The following is a 24183-nucleotide window of genomic DNA, read 5'->3' as shown; positions in this document are numbered from 1 at the left end:
TCCATAACACAGGTCTCTGTGCTCAATGGATCCTTCCCAGGGACACTGGCCAAGAAAAAACATCAACTGATGCTGGAAGGCCTTGGAGTGTCAACTTTCCCTCAATATTAGGAGGAATTTCTTTACATGGAGATTGGTGAGAATGTGGAACTCGCTGCCTCATTGGGTGGTTGAAGTTGAGAGCATTGATGCATTGAAAGTGAGGCTTGAAATCCAAGATGACTTTATACTGTACAGAATGTATTTCGAGCTTGTTTCGTATATGTTTGAGTAAATGACGTTTGTTTTCGGAAATAGAAAAGATTCTCGAGTTACTCAAACTGTGTGTCGGGTATTTTGGGTCTGTGGATTCACATCTCAGGCAGTGCTGCCCTCCCAGTCCCTGAGACGCTGTTTGATCGCAAGTCTGTCATTGTTACAAAGTGCATTACTGCCACCTGCTGGCAGCATATCAGTACTGCAGGAAAGAATCCCCATTAAAAACGGCCCAAGAAGCGATGACTGTCTCTGAAGGTTCACAGGCACGATGGGTCGAATGGCCTCCTTCTGTGCTGTATCATCCTCTGATTCTTATGTATTCTTACACTTGGATCTGATCAAATCCACCTTCTCAAAATTGATTTCATTCAATCCCATTGTTTGATTACACGTTCCAGGGCCCTCATTGGGAAAGATTAGCTAGAAAATGCCACATTAATATCCACAATCATGTGGGAAATATACACACATTAGGATTCGCCATTAATGTGTAGGGTTTGATATATGCTGCAGTATTTAACTTGCTTTGAATTGCCCGACATAAACCAATATGATTGACACCAAGGCATTGTTGTGCCCACAGAGCGAGTTCAGTCGAGTAATGGTGGAGAACAAGTGATTGGAGAACTCGGGAACTGAACAGGATCGCTGTCAGTCTTGGTCTCAAGACTCTGTCTTGGGCAAGTCCACTCCAGTCTGCTGCACTCCTGGTGTGTCGGTTCTTCTGGCGAATATCGCGATGGCATTCACTCTGCGGGGCAAAATGTGTGTCGCTCAACTCTCTCTGCGGACCTGGTTAGACTGGACAGAGGCTCATAGGGTCACGGAGCTCTCTCTGTAAGATCGCTTGTGAGAGCCGGACTTTCCATCTCAAATGTGTCCTTATATATTTCACACTCCCGTTTACTGAGTTCACTGTTAACTCCCGCCTTTGTCTTTAAAATGACATCTACTCGTCTGTCTCTTCCAAACGGCCGCTTATGAGCAGCTCTGATAATGTAGTAACAACAGGAAATGCTGGAAACACTCAACAGGTCAGGCAGCCTCCCTCGCTCGGGGTCAGAGAGGGGAAGGTCAGAGGGGAGAGTGAAAACACAGCAGGGGGTGAGATTGGAAGAAGGGATGGGGTCAGAGGAAAGTGAAGGGGAAGAAGGTTCCGGAGGGGCGCTGGTGTCCAAGAGTTGTTGAAGTTCGCGATCCTTGACATCTGAAAGGAAGAAAACAAGTTTTTTGTTGAAGCGCCGGATGAGGCGAAGGATGAAATGGAACTGTAGCCCAGGACAGCTTTGAGATAGAGTGCGTCGGTGCTGCTGAAGGGAGAGGGCGAGAGTGTTGATGTGGCGACACATGGCGTTGAGCGTGGATCTCAGGATGTGGCGAGAGCAGTAGTTCGAGGAACGCTGAATATCTCGGAGATATCTGTAATCCTGGGGGGATCCGAAACACGAAGGGTGGAATTTCAGTCGGAATCCACGTGGAATAAGTCGGAACCGGAGACAGTTGCTGAGGAAAGAGATGTGGTTGTGAAAACGAGTCTTGGCAGATACCTGATCAAACACGAGAAGGGAAACCGAAAGCAATGAAGATGAACAAGGTTGAAGAGACAAACGGAAATCCCGTCGGAGAGAAGAGCAGAACTTCTTCAAGGTGGGCATTCCGAGGAGAGAAGTGGCAGTGAACCAAACACTAATACAACAGCAAAATACTGCGGATGCTGGAAATCTGAAATAACAACAGGAAATGCTGGAAACACTCAGCAGGTCAGGCAGCATCTGATAATGTAGCGTTAGTTCATCATGACAGGGATTAGGAATCTTGCCATTAGACACTTTACAGCTTCCGGCCTCAACACTGAGTTCAAGAACTTCAGATCATAACCACCGTCACCATTCTGCTGGAACCATTCACACCTCCTCTGGACCCACCTTTTGTCTCTTTACTTGTCCCATTACCACCATCTTTTGCTTTGCACCATCATCCCTTTTGATATTTATTCACTCCTGCCCCCCACCCTATCACAGACCCTCCCTGTTGTTATTTCCCAGCGCGCCCACCCCTCCCCCCTTTCCCTGGCTCTGTACTTGCTGACAGATTGTTAAATCTCCAACACTTTCCAGCTCTGACCAAAGGTCACCGACCTGAAACGTTCTGTTTTTCCCTCCACTGATGCTGCCTGATCTGCTGAGTGTTTCCAGCATTTTCTGTTTTTATTAGGGATTAGGAATATTAATGTGCGCTATATAACGTTGCAACAGCGTAAGAGTAAATACGGTAACAGCAGGGAACTGAAGGAGGATTTGATGGGCGAACCGGGGCTGATCCACCCACAGAAATATCAGCCCAGCAGTTTGAATCAGGAAGCGCTGAAACTCATCCTGGCTTCCAGACACGAGGCGGAGAGTTTCACTGAGGATTGAAATTGTCCCGTTTGTCTTGATTTCTTCACCGATCCGGTTATACTGGAGTGCGGCCACAACTTGTGCCGCGCCTGTGTCACCCGGCCCGCGAACACCAGGAGGCGACAAACTCCGGGCCGGAATGTAGAGAGGAATTTGCAGACAGAAACCTCTGGGTCAATCGGGCCTGAGCGAGTCTGGCCCAGAAAGCGCGAAAATTAAACCTGAATGGGAAAGAGAAGGAAAGTAAACTTCACTGTGAGGAACATCAGGAAGAACTGAAGCTGTTTTGTGAAACTGACCAGAAACTGATCTGTGTGACGTGCCTTGCGGGGAGAGACGGGCAGAGTGACGAGTCGCGCCGCTTCCTGCCCATCAATGAAGCTGTTGAGATCTACAGGGTAAAATGAACAAGAGATTCACTTGACCCACTCTTTCACTCGCTTGTTTTCACAAACACTTTTATTCTGGCATTTTCATCCCAATCCCGGGATCAGCTGAAATGTTCCTTAGATTCTCTCACAGAGAAGAAATCGGCGGTTCGAGAGACGGAATTAAAACAGAAACAGCAGCTTTCCGCAGTTAGGGTAAAGTCTCCCTGTGCTGATTTTCTGGGATCTCGGTTAGTTTTGTTCCCTTTATCGCGGTACATTAATTATGTTTCACATTTCATTTGGTAGGAACAGTCGAGCAGTCTGCAGACCCGCATCACATCCGAGTTCGCTAAAATGCACCAGATTCTCAGTGAGAAAGAGCAGCGTTTAATCAGAGATCTCAGGGAACAAGAGGGGGAGATTCTAGAAACAATGGAGAAAAACCTTCGAGAAATTCAAGAGAATTTAAATTCTATTCAGGAGTTGCAGAAACAGATGGAGCAAAAGGACGGGCTGACATTTCTGAAGGTGAGGATTATATTGCGGGTCAGTTCAGTGAAACTTCACACAGTCACAAAATAACCGATGATAACTGAAATAAATGCAGCATTTGCTGAATAATTCAAAACTGATTTAAACCGATTGTTTTCTCTATTCGGGGGCGGTTCTGTTGTCACTGAAATAACCGGTTCCCACACTGTCTGCAGATTCCCGGGAATACCTGCAACCTCCCGGGAATGAGTTGTCCTGATCTTGATATTTTGCTTGTAATTATTTCCGTGTTGCTCCAGTTTAATATTTTCCTGGCACTCAGATTGCAATCCAGTTCCAGTTCCATGTTGTGAGTGTGTGGGTGTGTCTGGTGCGGTGGGTGTGAGAGTCACTGTGTCTGTGAGTGACACTGATGTGGAGTTCCAGTATCTGACACACAAATCAGGCTTTTCAACTAATTACAATCATAGAATCCCACAGCACAAAAGGCCCATTGTGCCTGTGCCGGCTCTTTGAAAGAGCTGTGCAATTAATCATATTAACCCTTCAAGTGTTTCTCCAATTCCCTTTTGTCAATCACGATGGAATCTGCTTCCTCCACCCTGTCAGTCAGTGCATTCCAGATCGTCACAAGTCATTGTTAAAAAATCCCCACTCCCTTATTTTGCCAATTATCTTAGCGATTTGTGAATGTGATCCCCCAGGTCTCTCTGTTCTTGCACCACATTTAAAATTGTACCATTTAGTTTATTTTGCTTCTCCTCATTCTTCCTTCCAAATGCTTCACTTCACACTTCTCTGTGTTAAATTCTATCTGCCCTGTGTCTGCTCATTTCACCAGCCTGTCTGTGTCCTCCTGAAGTCTTTTACTATCCTCCTCACTGTTTGTGTTTTATTTATTTCAGGAGGAAGCTTGTCGGAAGAGGAGGTAGGACATGCTCTTTACTGAAACTCTGCACAGTTTGGTAAAAGAACTCAGGAAAGTTTTAAATATCGATCGATAATATCAACTGTTCAATATTTACAGGATTAGTGAGGACGGTCAAGTACTGTCAGTAGCAGATGGCGCCCTGTCTATCGGAAAGTTCAACGGCCCTTTACAGTACACAGCGTGGAGAGAAATGATAGACGCCATTAACCCCGGTAAAACTCTTATATTCCTTTTCCTGGTTTATAAATCCAGATGAGAAGAGACTGAACGGGCTCCCAGACCCCAGATTAAATGATCACTGATGTCCGTGTCTAGTCTGGAAGTCAGGAGTCTTTGCTCTGGATAAGGGAGGGCTTGGGGTGATCTTATTGAAGTTCTCAAGATCCTAAACCGCAGAGAGAAGATAAACATCCACAGGTTTAACACAGTCACAGAGTCCACAACAAAGTCGCGATAGTCTCAAACTGAGAAAATGTCAGGAAGATGCAGTGGGGAGGGGTGTGGGGGGCAAAGCCGAGGAGCGGCCAGCAGCAGGCAGGACAATTCAGGAACCTCCTGGCCACAGAGAAACTGTTACAGAAAAGGACGTGTTTTGATATCCCGCCTTTCAGACCTCAGGACGTCCCAAAGCGTTTTACAGCCAATGAAGAGTTTTTAAAGTGTAGTCACTGTTGTAATGGAGGAAACGCCACAACCAATTTCTGCACAGCAAGCTCCCACAAACAGCAATGTGATAATGACCAGATGACCAGTTTTCGTGATGTTGGTTGAGGGGTAAATCCTGCCCAGGACACCGGAGAGAACGAACTCCCTGCATCATTCCCTATGGGGTTTCCAGCGGTCCCTTTAAGGACCACAGGTTCGGCCATTCTACAGACTGTTCCACTGGGCGGGGCTTGCACAGCTCACGCACCATCCAATGGAAGACCAAGATTGCATTGGGGTCCCATGTACATTATGGGATCCGGTTTGCATAGACTAATGAGGCTTCCCCCATGTTTAGTGCGGGACCGCTGGATTCCTATTTCGCGGCTGCTGCATCATTGCCCGGCGGCCTTGGTGGGAACCAGGTGGGAAGCGCTGCATGTGATTTTTGTTCCCTTATTGCACCGTTTACGGTATAAATCCTGGCGAAATTGAAACGTAAATCACACCCAAATACTTTATGCGGAGGGTATGGAAAGTAAGGGAGGCAGAGTTGTCTGAGGGTATCAGCAGCTTCAAGAGAGAGTTTGATAAGAAGCTGGCAAAAACTGTAAACCCAAATAGGACTGAGCTGCCTGGGCTTGGAGAGTGGAATTGTGAGGGCTGAGGAGAGGGGAGGTCTAATTTGGACACCCTGCCCTATTGGACAACCTGCCCTATATCACAGCAGAAAATACACTTCAAAAGTAATACATTGTGTGAAGTGCTTTGAGACATTTGTCAGGAGCATCCTTCAGATGTATTTGCAGTGTATTTATTTCCAACTCATCCCTTATACGTAGAAACACAGAAACATAGAAGATAGGAGCAGGAGTCGGCCATTCGGCCCCTCGAGCCTGCTCCGCCATTCAATGCGATCCTGGCTGATCATCCAATTTCAGTACCCTGTCCCTGCCTTCTCCCCATATCCCTTGATCCCTTTAGCCTTAAGAAATATATCCAACTCCTTCTTGAATATATTTAATGAATTGGCCTCTACTGCCTTCTGTGGTGGAGAATTCCACAGGTTCACCACTCTCTGGGTGAAGAAATTCCTCCTCATCTCTGTCCTAAATGGCTTACCCCTTATCCTTAGACTGTGACCCCTGGTTCTGGACTCCCCGACCATCGGGAACATCCTTCCTGCATCTAGTCTGTCTAGTCCTGTTAGAATTTTATAAGTTTTAATGTGATCCCCTCTCATTCTTCTAAACTCCAGCGAATACCAGCCCAATCGACCCAATCTCTCCTCATACGTCATTCCTACCATCCCAGGTATCAGCCTGGTGAATCTTCGCTGCACTCCTTCCATGGCAAGAACATTCTTCCTCAGATAAGGTGACCAAAACGGCACACAATACTCAAGGTGTGGTCTCACCAAGGCCCTGTACAACTGCATCAAGACATCCTTGTTCCTGTACTTAAACCCTCTCGCTATGAAGGCCAACATGCCATTTGCCTTCTTAACCACCTGCTGCACCTGCATGCTTACCTTCAGCGACTGGTGCACAAGGACGCCCAGGTCTCGTTGCACTTCCCCTTCTCCCAATCTATTGCCATTCAGATAATAATCTGCCTTCTTGTTTTTGACACCAAAGTGAATAACCTCACATTTATCCACGTTATATTGGATCTGCTATGCTTCTGCCCAATCACCCAACCTGTCCAAATCCTACTGGAGTTTCTCGGCATCTTCCTCACAGCACACATGCCCACCCAGCTTTGTGTCGTCTGCAAACTTGGAGATATTACATCTAGTTCCCTCATCCAGACCAATCCCCGCGGTACCCCACTAGTCACTGCCTGCCACTCAGAAGAGCTGTTTATTCCAACTCTTTGCTTCCTGTCTGCCAACCAGTTCTCTATCCAAGCCAGTACCTTGCCCCCAATCCCATGTGCCTTAAATTTACACGCTAATCTCCTATGCGGGACCTTATTGAAAGCCTTTTGAAAGTCCAAATACACCACATCCACTGGTTCTCCCTTATCTATTTTACCAGTTACATCCTCAAAAAATTCCAGTAGATTAGTCACGCACGATTTACCTTTTGTAAATCGATGTTGACTTTGTCCGATCCGGTCACTGTTTTCCAAGGGCTCTGCTATTAAATCTTTTATAATGGACTCTAGCATTTTCCCCACTACCGATGTCAGGCTTACCGGTCTGTAATTCCCCATTTTCTCTCTACCACCTTTTTTGAATAGTGGGGTAACATTAGCTACCCGCCAATCCATGGGTACTGTTCCAGATTCCATTGAATGTTGGAAGATGACCAGCAATGCGTCTACTATTTCTAGGGCCAGTTCTTTAACTACCCTAGGATGTAGATTATCAGGCTCTGGGGATTTATCGGCCTTCAGTCCCGTCAATTTCTCTAACTCCTCTGCTGGACTCTGTCTTACCTGTGAAATATTTTAGTCACAACAGTACTTTCCTTGTGGCCTTTGAAAACAGCTGCTTAAACCTGAGTTTAGAACCACGCTAGAAAGTCATCACATCACCTTTGAAAGCAGCTTCACACAGTGACACTAATCCCACCATCACTCACTTCCACCTAGACTCTCACCCACTTTCTCTGATCTGCTTTGAGTTATTCACAGTTCTTACTTCAGTTCTTAAATTCACATCAATGTATGTTCTGATATTTTATACCAATGTTCCTACTGGATAAAACATCAACATTCGGTTCAATGTTTGGTATTTTTATTTTTATTCTCTCGCTGCATTATTCTCTTTATTTTACATATCCATGGTGCAAGTAACCAATCAGAAGCCAGGCTGCCTGTCTTACTGAGATTGTATTCACTGCTGGACCCACCTCCTGCTCCATTGACCCCATTCCCACTAAACTGCTGCCCACCCAACTTCTCTTCCTGGTTTCATGCTGGCTCACATTGTAACTGGTTCCCTCTCCTCACGTCCTATCCAGCTCCTTTTCAAATCCTGTCAACACACCCTCCCTCAAAATTACCCACCCTCTATCCCTCTGTCCTTGCACTTGATCTCCAACCTTACTTTCTTCTACAAAGTCCTTGACCATGCAATCACTTCTGAAATCCCTGGCCATTTTCCACAACTGCATGTTTGAACCACACTAACCAGATTTTCATTCCTGTCATCATAGCCCCAAAGTGGCCCAAATAAAGGCCACAAATGACATGCTCTGTGACAGTGAGTATAGCGCATTTTCCCTCCTCATCCTCCTGGAGCTCTCTGCAAACATTGACCATTCTCCTCCAATGTCTCTCCTCAATTGGCCTACTCAGTGGGACTGCCTTTACTTGGTTCACATTTACCTATTTGATCGTAGCCAGAGTATCTCCAGCAATGGCTTCTCTTCCCGCCCCCGCACGGCACCCCAGGAGATTCTCAAGTATTTATTCTTAATCTTCTTCTCTCACTGATCTACATGTGACCACTTGCCAACCTCAACCACAGAAAGGGGGTCAGTTTCCAGATATACACCGATGACACCCAGCTCTTCCTCTGCACCCATCTCATGGCCCCTGCACTGCCATTGTCACAAGGTCATAACGGCACAGAAGGAGGTCATTCGGCCCATCGGGCCCGTGCCAGCTCTCTGTGGAGCAATCCAGTCAGTCCCATTCCCCCGCTCTATCCCCGTAGCCCTGCAAGTTTATTTCCCTCAAGTGCCTATCCAGTCTCCCCTTGAAAACATTGTGTCCACTTCCACCACTTCCATCGGCGGAGTGTTCCAGGTCCTCACCACTCGCTGTAAGAAAAAGTTTTTCCTCACATCCCCCCTGGATCTCTTGCCTAAAACCTTATATCTGTGGCCCCTAGTCCTTGTACCATCAACTAGTGGGAACAGCCTTTCCCCGTCTAGCCTATCCAAACCCGTCATAATCTTGTACACTTCTATCAAATCACCCCGCAACCTCCTTTGCTCCAATGAAAACAAATCCAGCTTCTCCAACCTGTCCATGTAGCTAAGATCCCCCATCCCCGGAACCATTCTGGTAAATCTCCTCTGCACCCTCTCAAGGGCCTTCACATCCTTCCTAAAGTGTGGTGACCAGAACGGGATGCAATACTCCAGTTGTGGCCTAACCAGCACTTTATAAAAGTTCAGCATAACTTCCATTGTGTTGTCAGACAGCTTAACTGGAATCCAGTTATGGAGGAAGCAGAATTTTTTCCAGTTAAACATTGAGAAGATTTAAGCCATCGTCCCTGGAAATTCTCAACAACCCTGCATTCTGACCACCAACTCCATCCCTCCTTGGCCACTGTCTCAGGCTGAACCAGACACTTGCATCTAACTCCCCTCCCCCACCCACTAACTCTCCCCTCCCCACCCGCTCTCTCTCCCCTCCCCCTCTGTCTCCCTTCCCCTCCTCTCCCGCGCTCTCTCCCCTCTCGGCCGTCAACCCTGGAGTGGCAGCAGATTCTATGAATACAACACAGAGCCCCACTGGGCACTTTAGAAAGGAAAGTATTTGAACAAATCACAGCAAGAAACGAAATCACTGACTGTGTTATTTTAACTTTCCCCCAGCTCCAGCCTCTCTGACTCTGGATCCGAACACAGCGAATCCCCGGCTCATCCTGTCTGAGGACCGGGCCAGTGTGAGACTCGGAGACAAACGACAGCCGCTCCCTGACACCCCGGAGTGGTTTGATTACAGGGCCTGTGTCCTGGGATCGGAGGGATTCACATCAAGGAGACACTACTGGGAGGTGGAGGTGGGGAACAAGACATGGTGGGTTGTGGGAGTGACCCGACAGTCCGCCGAGAGGAAAAGGAATCGACCTGATACCTGAGACCGGATACTGGATCATGAGGCTGTTCCCTGGAATTGGCTTTTTAGCCAACACCTCCCCTTCACCGACCCCCCTCACCCCGAGTGTGAAGCCCCGGAAGATCGGGGTGTACCTGGACTATGAGGGCGGACAGGTGTCATTTTACAATGCGGACAACATGTCCCATCTCCACACTTTCACCCACACTTTCACTGAGAGAATCTTTCCCTTCTTCAATCCGGGATGGAATGACGGCGGGAAAAACTCTGCCCCGCTGACAATCTGTGGGGTTAAAGGTCACTAACAGGTCCATCCCATAATTTCACCCTGCCTCCTGCCAGCTGCAAACTGATGGGTGTCGGTCTCAGTCACAGGTGGTGCAGATGGTCCAAATGTCACCTGAGGTCAGGGCGGCTACAACCGAGTGACAATGTCTTGTTGGTGAGATTTGTTTGTTTAATCGGTGCAGGGGAACAAACTCGTGGCAACTGCTCCAGAGACTCCTGTAAAATTAAATAAAAACCTCAAGAACATCGAGAATCATCGGGGCCCAGAGACAGAGGAGAATTAAAACATGGGCAGAAATACACCAAGGGAACCAGAGACTCCAGCTGGGAAGTTAAAGGTAAAGAGGGGCAGGGGAGAGGAACTAGGGTGAGATAGAACACCAGTGGGAAGGACATGACAAAGGGACCATCCGAGACACGGCAAATTAAATAATACCCGAGGGAAGGAAAAAGTAAAAGGGGCACCAGATAGAAGTGAAATCAAAAGGGAACAGGAGGGAGTATCAGAAACATGGGAAAACCCAGGGGATGGAAATGATCAGAACATTCAAGCGTGTGGAGTGTTTACAATAGAGAGTGGACAAGGTCATCACCTGTGGAGAGAGAAGACAGGTTAACATTCCGGGAATACACCCTGCATCGGAACTGGGAACTGAAAGATCAGCAAGGGCCTGTGTAGAGCTGGGGAACTAAACGTGTTGTTTGTTTTATTTACACCATGCTCCAGACTCTGGCTCCTTACAATGCCCATCCCTGGAATTTAGACGGTTATGGGCTGATTTAATCAAAGTTTTCAAGATATTAAGGGGAACTGATAGGGTAGAGGGTAGATAGAGAGAAACTATTTCTGCTGCTTGGGGAGTCTAGGACTAGTGGACAGAATCTAAAAATTGGAGCCAGATCTTTCAGGAGTGAAATTAGGAAACACTTCTACACACAAAGGGTGGTAGAATTTTGGAACACTTTTCCACAAACCGCAATTGCTGCTGGGTCAATTGTTAATTTTAATCCTGAGATTGATAGATTTTTGTTAACCAAAGGTATTAAGCGATATGGGCCAAAGGCGGGTGTATGGAGTTAGGTCACAGATCAGCCATGATCTCATTGAATGGTGGAACAGGCTCGAGGGGCTGAATGGCCTCTTCCTGTTCCTATCCTGAACTAATGGGGCTGATTTTAAGAGCTGCCGCCTGGTGTAACCGGAGTGAGAGTCGCCTGGAAATGGCACTAAAGTTTACACTGGAGCTTCAGCCATCGCCACCTTGGGTAGGGTCCTGAGATGGGCAGCGGGAACACACGCCTATTTCAGGGGGAAACAACGTCATTTGCAAACCGGGGTCCCGTGAAGTACAGAGGACCCGGATTGTAATTTTCAGATACAAATGGGCGGAGTGTGGGCGCGTTGAGCGACCGAACCAGCTGCTCTTCAAACACCCGCTGGAGGCCGCTCGGAAATCGGACAAAGTTTCTTTTCATTTTTTTTAAACAGATCTCTGTCGATCCTAAAATCTAGATTTAAAAAAACATATTTCTGACATCATTTAACCATTGCTTTCTGATTTACTTCATTTTGTTTACAAATATTTTCAACCTCCCTCGTGTTCCGCCCCCTTCAAGTACGTTTCTTATTCTTTTTTCATAGAAGTGCGAACATTCCATGTTGAAAGTTTCTTCTGGATTTTTTTATTCATTCCTGGGATGTGGGGGTCGCTGGCAAGGCCAGCATTTACTGCCCATCCCTAATTGCCCTGAAGGTGTTGCTGAGCCGCCTTCTTCAAACGCTGCAGTCTGTGTGGTGAAGGTTCTCCCAGTGTTGTTAGGGAGGGAGTTCCAGGATTTTGACTCTGTGACAATGAAGGAACGGTCGATATATTTCCAAGTCAGGATGGTGGGGAACTTGGAGGTGGTGGTGTTCCCATGCCCCTGCTGCCCTTGTCCATCTAGGCGGTAGAGATCGCGGGTTTGGGAGGTGCTGTTGAAGAGGCCTTGGCGAGTTGCTGCAGTGCATCTTGTAGATGGTACACACTGCAGTCACAGTGCGCCGGTGGTGGAGGGAGTGAATGTTTAAGGTGGTGGGTGGGGTGCCAATCTAGCGGGCTGCTTTCTGCTGGATGGTGTCGAGCTTCTTGAGTGTTGTTGGAGCTGCACTCATCCAGGCAAGTGGAGAGTATTCCATCACACTCCTGACTTGTAGGTGGTGGAAAGGATTTGGGGAGTCAGGAGGTGATCGAAAGTGATTTCACCAAATCAGTTGTGAATATCCTTGTGCATTAAGTTTCCACTTTTAAGCCATAAAGAAACCACTAACAGGTTAATGATTTCCATTAAATTATTGGAAAAAAATTCTGAGGGACAGGATAAATCTTTATTTAGAAAGACATGGATTAATCAGGGACAGTCAGCATGGATTTGTTAAGGGAAGGTCGTGTATAACTAACTTGATTGAAATTTTTGAGGTGGTAACAAGGAGGGTCGATGAGGGTACTGCGTTTGATGTAGTCTATATGGATTTTAGCAAGGCTTTTGATAAGGTCCCGCATGGCAGGCTGGTCACAAAAGTAAAAGCCCGTGGGGTCCGAGGCAAATTGGATCCAAAATTGGCACAGAGGCAGGAAACAAAGTGTAATGGTCAAAGGGTGTTTTTGTGACTGGAAGGCTGTTTCCAGTGGGGTTCCGCAGGGCTCAGTGCTGAGCCCTTTGCTTTTTGTGGTATATATCAATGATTTGGACTTGAATGTAGGAAGGCTGATTAAGCAGTTTGCAGATGATACAAAAATTGGCTGTGTGGTTGATAATGAAGAAGAAAGTTGCAGACTGCACAAAGATATCAATGGACTGGTCAGGTGGGCAGAACAGTGGCAAATGGAATTCAATCTGGAGAAATGTGAATTTGGGGAGGGCTAACAAGGCAGGGGAATACACTATAAATGGTTGGACACTGAAGTGCAGAAGACCAGAGGCACTTTGGAGTGCATGTCCACAGATCCCTGAAGGTAGCAGGATAGGTAGATAAGGTGGTTAAGAAGGTGTACGGGATGCTTGCCTTTATTAGCCGAGGCATAGAATATAAAAGCAGGGAGGTAATGCTTGAAATGTATAAAACACTAGATAGGCCGCAGCTAGAGTACTGGGTGCAGTTCTGGTCACCACATTACAGGCAGGATGTGATTGCACTAGAGAGGGTGCAGAGGAGATTTACAAGGATGTTGCCTGGGCTGGGGAATTTTAGCTATGAGGAAAGATTGGATAGGCTGGGGTTGTTTGCTTTGGAACAGAGGATGCTGAGGGGAGACCTAATTAAGGTGTATAAAATTATGAGGGGCCTAGATAGAGTGGATAGGAAGGACATATTTCCCTTAGCAGAGGGGTCGATAACCAGAGGGTTTAGATTTAGAGGGAGGCATGGACAAGATGCACTGAATGGCCTCCTTCTGTGCTGTAAATTTCTTTGATTAGCGTTTCTTACTAATGAATTGAATAGATTGATCAATTTCATCTAAAATAGTCCTGATTATTATTTGATAGTTGCATTATAAGTAATGGATCAGATATCACATGCTGCAATTTCATTTATTTTCTTATTTGAAGTCGGTATGAATAATATTTACATTCTTGTACTCTTGTCGGGTATTCTTAAGGTGAGCACACTTATTGAGGATTTTACAAGTTAAGTAAGAAAACAGGAAAGGCCCTCCGTACCAGGGCTGAGAATGTCCATTACAGGTCTCCACACTCTATACTGGGTGGGTCCTTTTAAATACTCCCAGAGACAGGCTGCCTTCCACTATGTTTGGCTGATAGTCGTCTTCACTAATAATGTAAATATGAAATATTTAACAGCAGAAAATAAAACCAGCTCTTCAATATCCTACTTTATAATGTTGTTCAGTTATTTTTGGAGAGCGTGTCGTACCTCTGCTCCTCGGGCGTACTCTCCTGAAATAGACAGAAACACAAATGTTAACTCACAGCAGACCGCTGGCAGAGCTCAAACAGACTAAACAAGGCTCGACTTTGCAGCATGAAAGTGCTCGAGAGTCAATAGTAAAGTGTGGAGCAACTCGCTGATCTCAGCTGCCAAAAACCTGAAGGAAAAGCTTTGGGCCTTTGAGAGGAGCGGACGAGAACTAATGGAAGGAAACGATTGGAAAGCTAATTAGCAAAGGCGAGTGGATAGTATTGGACTAATTGAGTCAAAGTTTAGTGAAGTGGATGGGTTGGTACTCAATATTAAGGGCGAGTCACTGGGGAGCTGCGATAGGGATTTTTGCAAACAGGTACAGGGTCAGCAAGAAACAGAAATAAGTGCTGGAAGAAACTGAGCACACAAGATAATAGAGGATGCACTGACATCAGGAAGAACGCTTGTAAAGACAGAGAAAGATGCAAAAATGTGCAGATACAGGAACATAGGAAGAGTTGTCGGCCATTCAGCCCCTCGAGCCTGTTCCACCATTCAATTAGATCAAGCACTAACTCCTAATGCAGAAGACCAAGTCATGGAGGAAGAAGTAGTTCAGAAGCCAGAGAACACGGTTCGGACAAAGATGCAGTTGGTGAGGTGCAGGGAGATTCTGGCTGTAGGGAGGTGAGTAGTGATGAGTGTGGTAATGATGATGAGTTGGTTACCTAGAGATAGGTCTGTGCACATTGAAGATAAATGACAAAAGGTACTGGAGGAGCAGGAAGGGCTAAATGACAATGTAAGAAATCATGTAAGGGCTCTGAAACCTCCCATGTAAGGATCGCCTAGAAAATCAAGGCAATTTCCTTTGTTATACTTCCTGTTTATGGTGAAAAGGGTGTTTGCAAAGAAAATCGCAAATATGACTAACTGTCTGTCAATCTGCTGCGAAAATAATACTGGGACTTTGAAAAGTAAATGGCGTTCTCCTTGTGATAACAAAGGGAGCGAGATGGCCAAATAAAAACAATGGAACTGGTCAGGAATGTTGAAGTAGCTGCAAGAAGCATTTCCATTGGCTAGGAGGGAGAAGGCCAGGAGGAAATGTGATCCCACATGACATTGATTAAAGAGTGGAATCTAGACAGCAGGTGGGTGATATACAAGAACCAGGTAACATTAACAGGGGTCAACTAGGGGCCAAAAGATGGGAACATCTACAGTAAGCTGTATAGGCGGGAATGCTGAATGCATTAGGAATCAGTAATTCTGAAACACGAGGCTACTGTAGCACTCGGGAACTACAGTGTTGTGGGAATATTATAAACATGGCTGACTGCAGAGGATGGTGCACAGGAACAGGAGGAGGCCATTCAGCCCTTCGAGCCTGTTCCACCATTCAGTTCGATCATGGCTGATCTGTACCTCAACTGCATTTACCCGCCTTTGCTCCATATCCCTCGATGCCCTTAACCAACAGAAATCGACCCGTCTCAGTCTTGGAAATTTTGAATTGTTTCATCCTGGCATCCACAGTCTTTTGAGGGAAGAGTTCCACAGCCCATTCTGTGAATGAATAATAAATAAAGAATTAAGTATTCGGGGATAGTAGAGAGGAAGGATGTGATGTGGCCCTGGATGTCAAAGACACCCAGGAGATTAAAGATGTTCATCCCGTGGGTAGTGCAAAGTTACACCATTAACTACACACTGTCAGATCAGAATAAGGCGGCAGGCATTTTACTCTGTGAAGAGATGAGAAGGGAATGGGAAAGCAGGTTATGTTAATGTCTCCTTCAACCAACCAAGTGGATACCAAAGTGGTTCCGAATCTAAAATAAAAACAGAAAATGCTGGAGAAACTCAGCAGGTCAGGCAGCATCTGTGAAGAGAGAAACAGAGTTAACGTTTCGGGTCGATGACCTTTCGTCAGAACTGGAAAAAAGCAGGAAATGGAACAGATTTTTCAGCAAGTGTGGGGGCTGGGAAAGGGGGGAGGGGATGAAAGAACAAAAGGGAAGGTCTGTGATAGGATAGAAGGTGGAAGAGGTTAAGAGACATTAAGAGATATTCAGGGCAAGAGGAGACGGTAATGGGACAGGTTAAGAAACAGAGGATGGCTCTAGATGAAGTGTAAATTGCGCTGGCAGAATGAAAGACCGCTGCCATGTGGGGGAGAAGAAAAAAAGGCAGACAAAGTGTGGATAAAACATATTTATATATGATGGGGGCCGAGGTCATGATCTGAAATTGTTGAACTCTATGTTGAGTCCAGAAGGCTGTAAAGTGCCTAATCGAAAGATGAGGTGCTGTTCCTCGAGCTTACGTTGAGCTTCCGTGGAACAATGCAAGAGGCCGAGGACAGTGAGGTCCGAGTGGGAATGGAGCGGTGAATTAAAGTGACAGGCGACCGGAAGCTCGGGGTCCCCCTTACGGACTGAACGGAGGTGTTCCGCAAAGCGGTCACCCAATCTGCGTTTGGTCTCCCCAATGTAGAGGAGACCGCATCGTGAGCAGCGAATACAGTATACTAGATTGCAAGAAGTACAAGTAAATCGCTGTTTCACCTGGAAGGGGTGTTTGGGGCCCTGGACAGTGGGAAGGGGGGAAGGCATAAGGGCATGTGTTGCATCTCTGCGCTTGCACGGGAAGGTGCTGGGCAAAGGGGAAGGTGTGTTGGGGGTGATAGAGGAGTGGACTAGGGTGTCGCGGAGGGAGCGGTCCCTACAGAATGCTGAAAGGGGAGGTGAGGGGAAGATGCGTTTGGTGGTGGGATCACGCTGGAGGTGGCGGAAATGGCGGAGGATGATCCGTTGAATGTGGAGGCTGGTGGGGTGAAAGGTGAGGACAAGGAACTCTGTCGTGGTTCCGGGAGGGAGGAGCAGGGGTGAGGGCAGAAGTGCGGGAGATAGAACGGACACGATCAAGGGCCGAATCTAGTTTGATAAATATAATGCATGACTGCTTCACGGCCCATTGCATTAGCGAAGCCACGGGAGGCAATGCACATTTTGACTTGATGGTTAGTGACTGAGGAGACTTTGGAGCAGTGGCCATAGAATGAGCCAGTTTCACATAATCTGGGATTGAGAAATGTCCAGGAGCAGCAGCCATGGAAGTAATTTTAAAAAATTTAAATGCAACGAGAGAGGAGTTTAAGAGACCAAAGTAACCGTGTTACCGTGAGCAAGGTGAGTGTGTCCTGCTCATTCAATCCCATCTCTATGTACGGTAACCTTTGCTGAGCTTAGAATCATAGAACCTTACAGCACAGGAGGAGGCCATTTGGCCCGTTGTGCCTGTGCCGGATCTTTGAAAGAGCTGTCCAATTTATTCCCACACCCCAGCTTTTCCCCATCACCCTGAAAATGAGTCCTCTTCAAGTACATGTCCAATTGCCTTTTGAAAGTTCCTGTGGAATCTGCTTCCTCCAGCCTGTCAGGTCGTGTGTCCCAGATCTTAACAACCCTCCGTCTGTAAACATTTCTCCTCATTTCACCTCTAGTTCTTTTGCCAGTTATTTTAAATCTGACCTCTGGTTACTGACCCACTCGCCAGAGGAAACAGTTTCTTCCTGATTTGCTCCATCAAAACTGCACATAATTGTGAAAAACTCAATTAGGTCTCCCCTTAACCTTCTCTGCTCTAATTTGAACAGTTCCAGCTTCTCCAATCTCTCCACATAACTGAAGTATCTGATCCCTGGTATCATCCTGGTGAACCTCCTTTGTACCATCTCCAAGGCCTTGACATCTTTCCTAAAGTGTGATGCCCAGAATTGAACACAATCCTCCAGCTGAGGCCTAACCAGTGATTTGAAAAGCTTTAGCACCACTTCCTTCTTTTTGAATTCAAAGCCAAGTATCCCACGAGCTTTCTTGACTGCCTCATCAACTTGTCCCGCCACCTTCAAAGATTTGTGAACAGGCCCCCCAGGTCCTTCTGCTCTTGCAGCCCCTCAAAATAGGACCATTTAGATTATACTGCCTCTCCGTGTTGGTCACCCTGAAGTGTATCACTTCACACTGAAATTGCATCTGCCAATTTCAGCTGTCTGTCTGTATCCTCCTGAAGTCTGCCACTATCCTCCTCACTATTTATGATGTTACCAAGTTTTGTATCATCCGCAACCTTCGAAATTGTACATTCTATACCCAAGTCCAGGTCATTTATATACAAGAAAGGCTTCTTGTGAATTGTCTCGGATTTCTTGCAGATTTGTCTCCATTCTGAATAAAATATCCTCCTTTTCCTCATTCAGTTCTTCAACCAAGTTCCACTCTCTCTCGTCCAAAATACAGCGTGATTTAGACAATTCAGAGTCGATGAGGTTCTGCGATTGATTCGACTGTTCCTGTGAAAACAAAAAGACTTTGTTCAAGAAGGAAGCAAAACTATCGCAGGTCACAAGCACATTGATCACCATGCTTAATAAACGCTGAGCCACGCTGCTGAAAATGCACAGGGATAGAGTTCTGTTATCCAGTCATGGGGTGCATCACACGCTACCCGTACAGGCGCAGCCCACAATGGCCCACTGAGAATTCACCTTCATTTCACAGATGCTCTCTTGCTGCTTAAACTCAAAATTTTAAAAAGAGGTTTTCTTCTGCTTCAGAGAATGTAGGATTGTGTTCATTTTCTCCTAGAATTGAAACTGAGTGAGGTCTGAAAATAATTGGCAAAAAATCCAGGAGGAAATGAGGGGAAACATTTTTACTCAGCGAGTTGTGGTGATCTGGAATGCACTGCCTGAAAGGGCAGTGGAAGCAGATTCAATAGTAATTTGGAAAAGGGAATTGGAGAAATAGTTGAGTAGGAGACAGTCACAGGGCTCTGGGGAGAGAGCAGGGGAGTGAGACTAATGGGATCGCTCTTTCAAAGAGCCAGCACAGGCACGATGGGCTGAATGGCCTCCTTCTGTGCTGTGAGCTTCTAGGATTCTAGGTGCTGACAATAGAGTCAGATTAGAAGGATTAAATGTGAATCTTTTTTAAAAAATTCTTAGTGGGACCGACTTTAACTTCACTTCACAATGGTTGCAGCTGGTGCAAAGCTGAAGTGGAGTCAAACTCTCTCCTGGCCCACGGTCAATGGAAACTATTGATCTTCAGAGTTACTCTGCAGATCTCCCCTCGCCATCAATCTCAAACTGCTTTGCATCAACACAGTAAGTGGCCTGACTGTCCCAATCACACTGAGCCAGGACACACTGAGTTAAGACATGCAGCATCAGTTGAACTATAACCACAAGTACTGAGCTTTCTATACTTCAACAACATTACAGATTCACAATAAGATTCCCCCCTCCTCCAGCTCACAAGATATCCTGAAATTTAAATAAAATACAAAGTCAGGCAACTCCAAGTTTCCTATTTGGAAGAAGAGCAGGGGAGTTCTCCCCGGTGTCCTGGGCCAATATTTATCCCTCAACCAACATCACTAAAACAGATGAGCTGGTCATTGTCACATTGTTGTTTGTGGGAGCTTGCTGTGCGCAGATTGGCTGCTGCGTTTCCTACATTACAACAGTGACGATACTTCAAAAGTACTTCATTGGCTGTAAAGCGCTTTGGGATGTCCTGAGCTCGTGAAAGGCGCTATATAAATGCAAGTCTGTCTTTCTACGGGATAAATACACCCCATTATTGCAGCATGGCCTGCCCTCTGCTAGAAACTGTCAGACTACCAACAGGAGAGGCTTCCAAACTATTCCCTGCTGAGGACCCCCTGGGACACACACCCAGGGAGCCCCTGTAAACACTGGCACACCACCCTCCCCCCGTCCCCCTGCCCACACACAGAGAGCCCTTGTCTAACTTATAAAACACAGCGTCAATTCCCCAACAGAAACAATGGCCTCATTGCAGAAGTTACTGACCAGCAGACAGCAACAGAAATAACACGCGGGTAAGTCAGAGGCAGAAAGACATAAAAATACTGAATTACAAGATTTGAGAATCTTCACTCCTCCTTCCCCCAACCTCCCTCATCCCCCACCACCCCCAATTTCCTCAAACCCCCCCATCCTCAACCCCACACTCCTGATCCCCTCTCATCAGCCCCATTACCCCTCCTCCTCCTCACACCTCAACCCCCTCCTCATCCCATCTCCCTCACCCCCCCATTCAACCTCCTCACCCCCTGATCCCTCCTCTCCCATCTCCCCTCCTCCTCCTCCATAGATTGGGCCTATACTCTCTGGAGTTTAGAAGAATGAGAGGCGAGCTCACTGAAACATACAAGACTCTGAGGGGGATTGACAGGGTCGATGCTGAGAGGTTGTTTCCCCTGGCTGGAGAGTCTAGAACTCGGGGTCACAGTCTCAGGATAAGGGGTCGGCCATTTAAGACTGAGATGAGGACTTTCGTCTCTCAGAGGGTTGTGAATCTTTGGAATTCTCTCCCCCAGAGGGCTGTGGATGTTCAGTCATTGAGTATATTCAAGACAGAGAGCGAGAGATTTTTGGACTCTGGGGGATTCAAGAGATATGGGGATCGAGCGGGAAAGTGGAGTTGAGGTTGAAGATCAGCCATGATCTTATTGAATGGCGGAGCAGGCTCCAAGGGCCGTATGGCCGACTCCTGCTCCTATTTCTTATGTTATGTTCTTATTTTCCCGTCTAGTAGATTCTCAACTCAGAAGCAAGTCTGCACCAATATTATGCACAAGAGCCATGGCTTCAACACAGCAAACACGCAGAATATATTCCCTCTGGTAAACGGTTAGTTCAAAACAAATCTGGACAAAGTGCCTGGATATTTCCATTAATCTAACATTGTCAGACACAAATGAAATTTAAAAAATCAGGGCAATTATATAGGAGAGAATCAGAAGGGCAAGAGAATATCACATTTATACTTTCCATCACATCCACACTCCCTGTGGAACAGGTTTATTTGTGTGAACAAAAACACCTCACTCTCGGCCGATCTCACAGTCAAACAGTCCAAGTCTCCAAGAGAGGGTCAAAACTGCAGGTCTCGTGCCTCTGCTAAAATCGCACAGCGAAAGCCCCGGGAGAGAGAGTCAGCAGAACTGCTTTTGTGGTGTCCTGCATGTTGTGTCAGCCGTGGCTCACTGGGCAGCGCCCTCACCTCCGAGTCAGAAGGTTGTGGGTTCAAGTCCCACTCCAGAGACTTGAGCACACAATCTAGGCCGACGCTCCCAGTGCAGTACCGAGGGAGTGCTGCACTGTCGGAGGTGCCGTCTTTCGGATGAGACTTTAAACCGAGGCTCCGTCTGCTCTCAGGTGGATGTAAAAGATCCCATGGCACTATTGTGAAGAGGAGCAGGGGAGTTATCCCCGGTGTCCGGGCCAATATTTATCCCCCGACCAACATCACATAAAACAGATTATCTGGTGATTATCACATTGCTGTTTGTGGGAGCTTGCTGTGCGTAAAGTGGCTGCTGCGTTTCCTACATTACAACAGGGACTGAACTTCAAAAGTACTTCATTGGTTGTAAAGCGCTTTGGGACGTCTGGTGGTGGTGAAAAGCACTGTATAAATGTAAGTCTTTATGTTCATTAGGGGCCCATCACCACTTTATGCTTTGCGCAGTGTTGCCAAGGTAAAAAAGCTCTTGTAAGACAGAGCACTATTTTTAAACCGTATACAGAGGAAATGACTCCTCGGTGCGGTGAAACCACCACATTCACCATTTTATAAAAATATTGATGCAGACACAAAGGTCAAGCCTGCTGCAGGTGTAATCTTTGCCCAGCAGCCAGCATGCTCAGTTAAAATAAAGCTGCAGGCTTTGAAATGGGCCTACCAAGGCAAAAATTCCAGCTTGAAATTGTAATGTATATACCTTTAAGGGGGGAACTATCTTTTACAGCTCATGTATACTGCAGTACCGGCAGTGACCACACCTGTATATAGCACTGAGTAGTAATCTGTACAGAGCAGTTCCAGTGTGAGCCACGTTTAGTAAACACCTGTTGTACCGTTCTCCTGCAGTCTGTGTCTTATTATACACGGACACAACATTGGCGACAAGGCAAGTTCGAACCTACCTGTACCTCTGCATCACCTCCCGGGGATTCGATCCTGGAGATCAGTGGATTGGAGGTCAAGGCCAGAGACTCGGGCGTCGACCACGGGCAACCGCCCAGTCATCCAGCAGAGACTCGAGAATTGCGGGGGAGGCTGTCGAGAGCCAGGCTTGGCTTTCCAGTCGAGGTGGTCCAGCGAAGCGGGCTGGCAACAGGCAGTGCGCAGACCCTTCCCGGACAGCGGCGGGCTAGAGCCCAACCGAGCGGCACAGCAAAGGGCCGAGCAGCATCGACGGGGGAGAGAGGGCAGAGCGCACAGGGTGCAGCCGGTGTTCAGGGGCCGAGCAGCGTCGGAGAGAGGGAGAGAGAGACGCACAGAAACCTGCGAGGCGCTGCCATTGCCACGAGGACCGCCGAGAGTGGCGTTGGCAGCAGCGCAGGAGAAGCGCGTGAAACCTACAGGGCGCCGCCATTGTCACGAGAACCGCCGGGAGCGGCGTCGGCAGCAGCGGGGGAGGAAGGAAAGCGCGGGAGACGCCATTTTAAACCACACCCAAAATGCCGAAGAGTGGCGGTATCACCGCACTTGACAATGAAGTCGAAGATTGGACTACATATGTTGAACGAATAGAGGTATACTGCAAGGCAAATGAGGTGTCAGATGACAAGAAAGCGTCGGTATTGTTAAATTTAATGGGTGCAAATACATATGGTTTATTACGAAATCTAGTAACCCCAACGAAGCCAATGGAAAAGAGTTTGAAGACATAATAACGATACTACAGGAACATTTAAACCCCACACCGCTGCTGATAGCAGAAAGATTCAAGTTTCACAAACGGAACCAGCATAAGGATGAAAGCAAAGCTGATTATTTAACAGAACTGCACAAACTATCGAAACACTGCCAGTTTGGAGCGGGACTGGCAGATACCTTAAGGGACAAGTTTGTGTGTGGGCTTCAAAGTGAAGGAACCCAGAAACGGCTTTTATCTGAAAAGGACCTTACGCTGGAAAAGGCTTTCAGCATTGCGGTATCATATGAAGCGGCAGCATGGTATCATATGAAGCAGCAGCACGGGGCGCTGCAGAGATACAACAGAGACCGCAAGAATATGGCACAAATGAAATGTCATATGGAACAGAGAAGTGCTATCGCTGCGGCAGAACAACACATGACCAGAATGATTGCTGGTTCAAAGACAAAGTGTACAGACAGTGTGGAAAAGTAAGACACATAGCACGAGTCTGCAGGTAGGGAAAGAAAACCAGCAATAAGAAACCTACCAAAGGAAAGTACAAGAAGGTACATAAGATGACGGAGAATAGTTCAGACGAACAAAAGAGTGATAACGACTCCGAAAGCAGGGAACTGAGTTGTCTGAAACTACATAATGTGATCACAACGGAGGATCACCGAACCATTTGGGTCACTCTCAAGATAGCAGGAGTCCAGGTAAAGATGGAATTGGACACAGGATCAGCCCTAACAGTCATAAACCAACGGGACTATGAGCGGCTATTCTCACACATACCCTTGAGAGACACAAAAATTATTTTGAAGATGTACACGGGGCAAAAAGTCTACCCCAAAGGAAAAATAAGGGTGACCGTTATATATAACAGTAAGGAAACACCAAAACTAGACCTGTATGTATTACAAGATGGAGGACCACCATTACTGGGACGTGAATGGATCCGGAAAATACAACTGGATTGGCATTCCATACAGGCACTGACTGTGGCTGACAAAAAGGATGACGACGTCACACCTGGGTGACTGTCAAAGATCCTAACTGACGCGAAAGAAGTGTTCCAGCAAGGACTCGGAACACTAAAAGGCATGACAGCGATGATTAAAATTGAAGAAAACGCAAGCCCAAAATTTTATAACGCCAGACCTCCCGGTACCTTATGCGATCTGCCCAGCCGTCGAAGCAGAGCTGGAGAGTCTGGAACGTTCAGGAGTACTGTCTAAGGTAGACTGGAGTGAGTGGGCTACACCCATCGTCCCTGTGATGAAAAAGTCGTGAGCAGCACTCCTGGGGAACCAAGGAAGGTTCGCATCTGTGGGGACTTTAAGGTAACAG

General features: G+C 46.9%; 1 protein-coding gene and 1 pseudogene across 2 annotated transcripts in view; both read right to left on the bottom strand.

Annotated features, from left to right (window-relative positions):
- Positions 1-24183, bottom strand: part of LOC147096362 (nuclear factor 7, ovary-like) — an 88856-nt pseudogene that overhangs the window by 13244 nt on the left and 51429 nt on the right. The gene's annotated exons all lie outside the window — the stretch shown is intronic.
- Positions 14073-24183, bottom strand: part of LOC147096363 (lysine-specific demethylase 2B-like) — a 41291-nt gene continuing 31180 nt past the window's right edge. The window contains exons 4-5 of the mRNA XM_085974180.1: positions 18269-18445; positions 14073-14123 (exon numbers count right to left, since the gene is read on the bottom strand). Of these exons, the coding sequence (XP_085830306.1) occupies positions 14073-14123; positions 18269-18445 (228 nt within the window). The remainder of the gene's footprint in view (positions 14124-18268; positions 18446-24183) is intronic.

This window comes from Somniosus microcephalus, unplaced genomic scaffold, assembly GCF_052327205.1.
Source record: "Somniosus microcephalus isolate GS21.2 unplaced genomic scaffold, FLI_Smic_1.0 unresolved_chr1, whole genome shotgun sequence".
NCBI classification, from domain to species: domain Eukaryota; kingdom Metazoa; phylum Chordata; class Chondrichthyes; order Squaliformes; family Somniosidae; genus Somniosus; species Somniosus microcephalus.
Note: the sequence above shows the minus strand (reverse complement) of the source record. Positions and strands in the feature narration are given on the sequence as shown.